At 51.8% G+C, this 7048-nt stretch overlaps 1 protein-coding gene across 1 annotated transcript; it reads right to left on the bottom strand.

Moving 5' to 3' along the window:
• Positions 1-4880: 4880 nt before the first annotated feature.
• Positions 4881-6822, bottom strand: RPL12 (ribosomal protein L12; the record flags this gene model as incomplete). Its single annotated transcript, XM_010187687.1, has 4 exons — positions 4881-4993; positions 5376-5462; positions 5921-6002; positions 6724-6822. Coding segments are annotated over 4 exons (381 nt in total), but the record flags the coding sequence as incomplete, so codon positions are not given.
• Between the last annotated feature and the right edge of the window lie 226 nt (positions 6823-7048).

Here is a 7048-nt window from a genome sequence, read left to right as displayed (position 1 = left end):
AAGAAGTTTCTTCTCCAATTGAAGTGGAACCTCCTGTGTTCCAGTTTGTGTCCGTTATCCCTTGTCCTATCATTGTTTGTCACTGAGAAGAGCCTGGCTCCATCCTCGTGACACTCACCCTTTATATATTTATAAACATGAATGAGGTTCAGTTGGGGTGGGAAGAGCTCTGGTTGCCCACAGCACCGCTTTTTCATGCAGTTTGGAGACACGCTGGAATTGGGGCTTTTTTATTAATCGGATGGGGATAGGAGATCGTCTGGAGCCAGAGTGGTGATGGGGCTGCAAGCGCGCACTGAGGTTTGCCTGGGGGTGGTCACTGAGACCCCAGACGTGGGCCATGGTGCCCAAACTGGCTGGGCCCTGGCTGGGGGAAAGCAGCCGGCCCCAGCTGCGGTGGGAGACCTGGAGGAGCGCAGCAATTTGAGTTCATTATTTCAGCCCATGGGATGCTCTGCATCTTCCTCTCCTCCAAAACCAGAGGATTTGTAGGATTAGCTCTGTTTTTAACTTTGCTATCAGCTCTGCTCACGTTTAGCCCCTGTGTGAACACCAGCCTGCCTGACTCCTCAGAAGGGTGATGAAGCTTTGGGTGCTGCTGCTCTGCTCGGGTGCCCACAGTGGAGGTGAGCACTGCGTGTCTGCTGCCCAAGACCCATTTCCAGCCAGGGCTTCTGCCTGCAGCTCTTTTTTTGCCAGAAAAAGCCAATTATTCTATTGGGGCCTTTTCCCCCTCTTTTGATACCGTAAGTACCTACCCCATCACCCGGGGGATGCAGTTCCCTGCCCTCAGACACAGTGCAGGACACAGCCTCCCTGAGACCACAGATGTGGCAGGAGGTGATGGATGGAGACCACCTCCCCTCCCTGTGAAGAGTGGGGTACCTCTCCAGTGCCATCATCTTCTGCTGGAGGGGGCATGGAGTCAAATTCCTGCTTGTGGGCACAGCACACGTGCTGTTAGGACCCCATGGGCCTTCAATACCCCATATTGAGCTATAATGAGATTCAGGGTTCCTATCCTAACGTTTTGCAAAACAGATCCCCAAAAATTTGGCTTTTCAGGATACATTTTGTCTCAGGGAAATGAGAAAGCTAAATCTTACAGCGTGCAAAGCTCTCATGACGCCGGAGTGAAGGGCTCAGCACTCAATGTCCCTGTCCCTCTTCTGAAGGTGCAGATCACCAGAGTGGGAAGAAATCCGGGCTTCAGAGGACAAATGCAATTATCAGGAAGATGGATTTTGAATGTGAAGTTAATGTAGGTTGTTACTATCTTTATCGAGCCCTTTGCCTTCTTTCTAAGAAGTTTGGTTTGGAAAAAATGAATTATTGGCAGGGCAGCACCCTGCTTCCAAGCACTGCATTGCCTCTGCCAGAGCACATGCCCGAAGGTAGCATGGGAAAGGTTACGTATCCTGCCCCAAGAGAATTTCCCTTAGGCAAAAGAAATCCTTTTTCCACTCATTTCTAGCACTGCCATGTGAGGGAAACCCCCCAGTGTGTGTGTACTGGGACACAGGGCAGCCCTTGGCACCCACAAGGCTGACAGCTCCTGAGTCTCTTGGGGTGGAGACCCCAGACCCCCTTGCACCCTATGACCACTCGTCACACACCACCTTTCCCCTCCCCATGCCTTATCAGAATTTGTTGCTACCCATGTCCTTTGAGAGGTGGGGAAGGTGCCAGGTGAAAGAGCATGGAGAACCACTTCTGACCCTGGTTCAAGAGCATCCAAGCACTTGTTCCTGGCCTGAAACACGGTCAGCTCCAAGCCAAGGAATTAAAGATCAAGCATCTGGGATTTCAGCCATGTTTGTGTATTATCCCCTGGTTGCTTCAAAAAAACCCCCTCCAAACCACAGGAGAAAAAGCAAATGAAAGAGCAAAGCCCAAGCTCTTCTGCTTTCTGCTTATGTCAGTGGAAGAGGCCGCCCAAAACCCTGCACTGCCTGCGTGCAGAGCTGGGGGCAGGTGGAGAGCTGAGGTGGGCAGAGCTGCCTGAGATACAGCTCAGGCTGTGAGGGAACAGACAGACCCCTGACAGCTTGTGGGCAAAACCTCATGGGTTCTGCAGGAAACCGCAATTTCTGGGACACTTGGGTCAGGCTTTGGTCACTTTTGCTTTAGGAATGACCCTGGCAGCTCCTTTGGTGCTGTCACGCGTCTTCTTCTGCCCATGAGCTCAATGCAAAGCGGCCACGGTGTTGCTTCATGAAACGTTTCAGACAGCAGGACCACGGTGGAAAACAGGCACAAGTCAGAGTTTCTTTTGACTGGCCGTGGTGCTGACCTGGCATTTTGGATGTTGCAAGGTCAGGCCAGGAGACTTCTCCTCTCCCAGGGTCCACCTTTGTCAAGTTTTACCTGCTCCATGACTAACAGAGGCAGAGCAGATCGGAAACTGAAGTCCCGTCAAAGCAGCAGTTTGACCGAGTACTGTCAGCACTTTGCAAAGGAGGAAAACACACCTTGCAGAATGTTTTTGAGACCCCAGGGTTCATACGGCTCAGCATCTTGGGAAGAATGAGATCCCCTTTCAGAAAATGGATCCAAATTAACATTCATGACTTTTTTCCCCAGGACGGTTAGGGCTGAAGTAAACTGCAACCATAAGGCTGCTGTTAATGGGGCTTTTAGGAATACCTCAGAGTCAGCTAAAGCACCCTTATTACCAGGGTAATTTCACTTCACGCAGAGCTTTCCACAGCCTGAAAGGCCTCACGTCATCCCTCGTGCTGTGCTGCCCCAAGGGAAAACCCAGCCTTTGCTGGGAATAGCACAAGGTTTCCCCGGGATCTCTGGGGAACCTTCCAATACAACAGCAAGGCAGAGCTGTCAGGTGTGAGAACCAAGCACCAAATACTGTGGAGTACGACAGTTTCAAGCATCAACTCTGAACCACAGAGGCTGCACAGGTCAATGTGCTACAGCTGAGCCTGGGTTCCTTACAGCCTCACTGGATGAGATCCCCAAGGAGGTGCTCACCAGGCCCTTCTTAGGGGTTTTGCCAAAAAAACCCTCATTTTGGATAAGCAAAGAGAAACCTTTCACTCTCTCCTCACCTTGCTTTTCCATAGCAGTACTGGCATCCCCACCCCAAGCCATGCCACGATGGGATGGGCACCTCTTATGGACAGGGTTGACCCCAAGGAAGCTGCCACTCCCTCAGGGAGGTGTTGTTAGTGGGGCAAACTCCTTTCATCCACAAGCAGCAGCTCTGCATCGGCTGGTTAAGCTGGCACTGCTGCAGGGTGCAGTTATTGGTACAAACAGAATATTCACTGCTAAACACAAGCTTTGTGGCTCGGCCAGGTTTTGGGATCCACTTCTTGACAAGCAGCAGCACTTCATTTACAGAATGCCCACGGAAGAGGGAAATACCAACACTTCAACTGCTTTTTCTTTCAGAGAACACACCAGGACCTGGAGCATACGATGTAGAGGGGCTATGGCACTTGCTTACCCTGCTCCCCCAGTATCACCATTCAAGGAACCAAGAGACCCAAGAAACACACGACTGGGCCCTTTACAACTCCCTGAAGCAGAGGACCACAGGATTTCACCCATAAAGGGACTCGCTCAGCGATGAAATAAAGCACAAAGTAAATTAAACTCAAGAACACACTTGTGCTTGTCCTGGTCAGCAGTAGAAAATCCAGCATCTCCTCTGCTTCAAGACAGGAGAAAAAGCTGAGCAGCAACCAAAAAACAAACAAACACTGGAGAACCTCTCCTATGAGAAAAGGCCGAGTTGTTTTTCAGCCTAGAGAAGGCTCCAAACCTTATTGCAGCCTTTCAGTACTTAAAGGGGGCTTCTAAGAAAATTTGGACAATCTCTTGAGCAGGGCCTGTTGCAACAGGACAAGGGGTAATGGATTTAAACTAAGGGGCAATTTAGACTAGATAAAAAAGTGAAGTTTTTTTACAAGAGCGGTGGAACAGTGGCAGAGGTTGCTCAGGGAGGTGGCAGACACCCCTTCCCTTGAAACACTACCAGGTTGGACAGGGCTCCAAGCAACCTGATCTCACTGCAAGGTGGTTGGACTAAGGTGACCTTTAAAGGTCCCTTCCAGCCCAAAGAATTGTTTTGTTCTACAATTCTAAAGAATCCAGTCTGTTCTACAATGGAAACCCCCCAGTGCCACAGGGAAGTTCCTCCTAACTAAAGGCCAGAGGCAAGGCCAAGCCAAAGTGCCGGGTACATGAAGCCTCTCTGCCCTGACCTCTGCAGTCCCTAGGGATGCTGACACACCAGCCATACCTTGGATATTTCGCTCTAGCACACGGTTGGGGCAGGCAGCCTGCCCGGGTATTCCCAAGCCTCAGTGTGTGCGTGTCCTGGCCACAGCAGCGCAGGGGAAGCCGGACCCATTTCTACAGCACTTGGCCCAGTGAAGGGCAGCACCTGCTGCAGAGCTGCACATTTGCACTGGCACAAGCAGAGCTCACAAAGCTCCACACAAACAAGTCAGTGATGTTCGCTCCTTGCTGGAGCCCTGGCTTGAGGCAACTTTTCTCTGAGCTCAGTGTTGCTGCAAGCCAATGGTTTCAGGGCAGCAGATGGAAAATGAGCCTCTTCCAGTTTAAAAGTCTGTGTAAGAACCATCACCTGGGCTAATGCAGAGGGCAGGTGGCCCCCAGCCAAACCATTCCTGCAGCATGTGACAGGGACAAATAAAGCCAGCAACACCATCTGCAGACAGCTGGGTCTTTTATTAAGTATTTAAGGTGCTACAAAAACCTTGAGGAGCCTTCATATGGCAACTTCTTTTCTGCACATTTAGCTCTGTTGAAAGAAGCAAATACAGCTCATTAGCAGAAAGGTCTTTTAGTAAATGGTGGAATACAGCAAATTCCAGGCAGAGACAGATACTTACAGCCGGGCACTCAATCGCACCATTATTGATGTCATCAATGATATCGTGTGGGTGCCTGCCATCGATGCTGCAGCCCACAGACTGGGCAGTCCCAAGAATCTCCTTGATGGTCCCTGCAGTGGTAAGAGAGCGCTTGTCAGTGCCTTACTGCAGGAAAAGCTTTGAAGCACAGAACTCCTCACAGCCTCCAGCTGTCCCCACTCCCTCTGGAGCTTGCAGGCTGCAGCCATGGGGCTCGTGGGCCAGCCAGCCACTACAGCCAGGTCAGGTGTACTGGTTTCCAGTGAACACACCAGAAAGCACCACAGGAACCTCTCACCATCCTGCTCTACCTTCACCAGGAGGTGCAAGGCTGGCTCTCACAGCGCTGTTCCCTGTGGTGCTCGATGCCCAAGCTCCACCCCCACCCCAAAGCTATGGGGCCTTCCCAGGAATGTGACCAGAACCCAGCAGAAGCACAGAGCAGAGGCTGTGAAATCCCAACACCAGACTTACCCGAGAGCTCCCGAGCCAGGGATCTGTGCCGCATCTGCCGCGCAATGTTCACTATCTCATCAAAGCTGACGCTGCCACTGTGCTTAACTGCGAAGGAAAGCACCAGCACCAGTCAGCTCACAAACTCGGGCACTGCCAGTTCCCTGTGCCTCGATAGCGAAGCACCACTGCCAGCACTCAGACCACAGGAAAACAAGAGACTTTACAGCTCCAGCAGAGCTGTGACCAGCACACCTGCTCCAGGCTTCAGCAGAGTCACCCATAGGAATAACTCTGCTTCCTATGCTGGCATTTCCTGTCAGCTCCCTCTGTGCTGCACTGGTCACTGCATTGCAGGACAGGCGCAGCAGCAGGCGACTGCTCCACCCCATCTCCCCAGAAACTGATGTACAAACCAGTGGCTCTATTCAGTTAAGGAATTCCCGCTGTCCAAGACACAGCCCCAGGACATTTGTTTCCCAGTTTATGCTGGGTAATTGAGGCAGGAACCTGTTCCCCTCTTAGCACCAAGTCACGTTCACAACTAAAGCTTAATAAAAACTTACTGTTTTTCTGCTTCTTCCTATCACGAGGAGGCTCCTTCAGAGCTTTGATAATCAGAGCAGAGGCAGAAGGAACAACCTCTATCTAAACAAAAAGAGATTAATTTTCCTCCCCCCTCCAAGCACAATTAGGTAGCTAACAAAAACACCCAACCAAGCAGTCAATGCCTGGAAAGCTGATGGCCAGAGCACCGTGGTTTTGGTTTGGTCACAAGTACACGAGGCTTTTTTGTGGTGCAGAAACTTGTTCCCAGCCTTTCGGCACAGGCCTCCCCACAGCCAGGGGAGGGCTGCTTCCTGGGCTGGGGCTTCCTCTCAGCTCACCACTGGAAAGTACAAGCCACGGGATGCAGGGCAGGTACAGTGGCAGGTGGCTACAGGAGTGTGTAAGGGGGCTGGGTTTAATTTCCACATTGCTTCAACACAGCTTTTGCTGAGCAGGTGTAGAAAGAGAGATTTCTCTGCAACAGCGTAAAACACCGACTCTGGCACAGGAGATGTTTTCCCATCACCTGCAGGCTGGGAGCAGTCAGCCTGGCAAGCCTTGGGCTGTGTTCTCACACACATACACACACAAAACCACCACCAGATCCAAGCCAGAGGCACTGGGAAGGATCACGCAGGCACGTTCAGGTCTTTCCTAGAAGACCCCCACACAGCTCGCTGCGTGGCACTCATTTTATCCACCTCGGAAGGATGAAGGGCTGAGTCGACCCTGCCGGGATTTCAGCTCGTGGTTTGCGCAAGCGGAGCTCGTTTGTGCTCAACACTTGCACCACAGAGCCATCCCTTTCGGCGTTCAGTACCTGCGCTTGCCTGTTCTGGATGGTGAGCTTCACCGTGATCCGCAGCCCCTTCCAGTCCCCTGTGGCCTTGGCGATGTCATCACCAACTTTCTTGGGAGACTGAGGAGAAAAAAAAACCACACTACAGTCACAAAAAACCTTGCTGAGATCACAACAAGGCACCCCCACACTGCACCACACCTCCCATTTTCCTTTGTCCCGTTGTAATGTCGCTAAAATCCGGGTTTTTTCCCCAGAAAAGCAGCCATGCACACCCAGATGCTGCACCCCCACCTCCCCACCCCATCCCTTGCCCAACCGACCGCGCTCCCGCAGTGGGGGCCGT

This window comes from Mesitornis unicolor, unplaced genomic scaffold (genome assembly GCF_000695765.1).
Source record: "Mesitornis unicolor isolate BGI_N332 unplaced genomic scaffold, ASM69576v1 Scaffold3647, whole genome shotgun sequence".
Taxonomy (NCBI): Eukaryota; Metazoa; Chordata; class Aves; order Mesitornithiformes; family Mesitornithidae; genus Mesitornis; species Mesitornis unicolor.
Note: the sequence above shows the minus strand (reverse complement) of the source record. Positions and strands in the feature narration are given on the sequence as shown.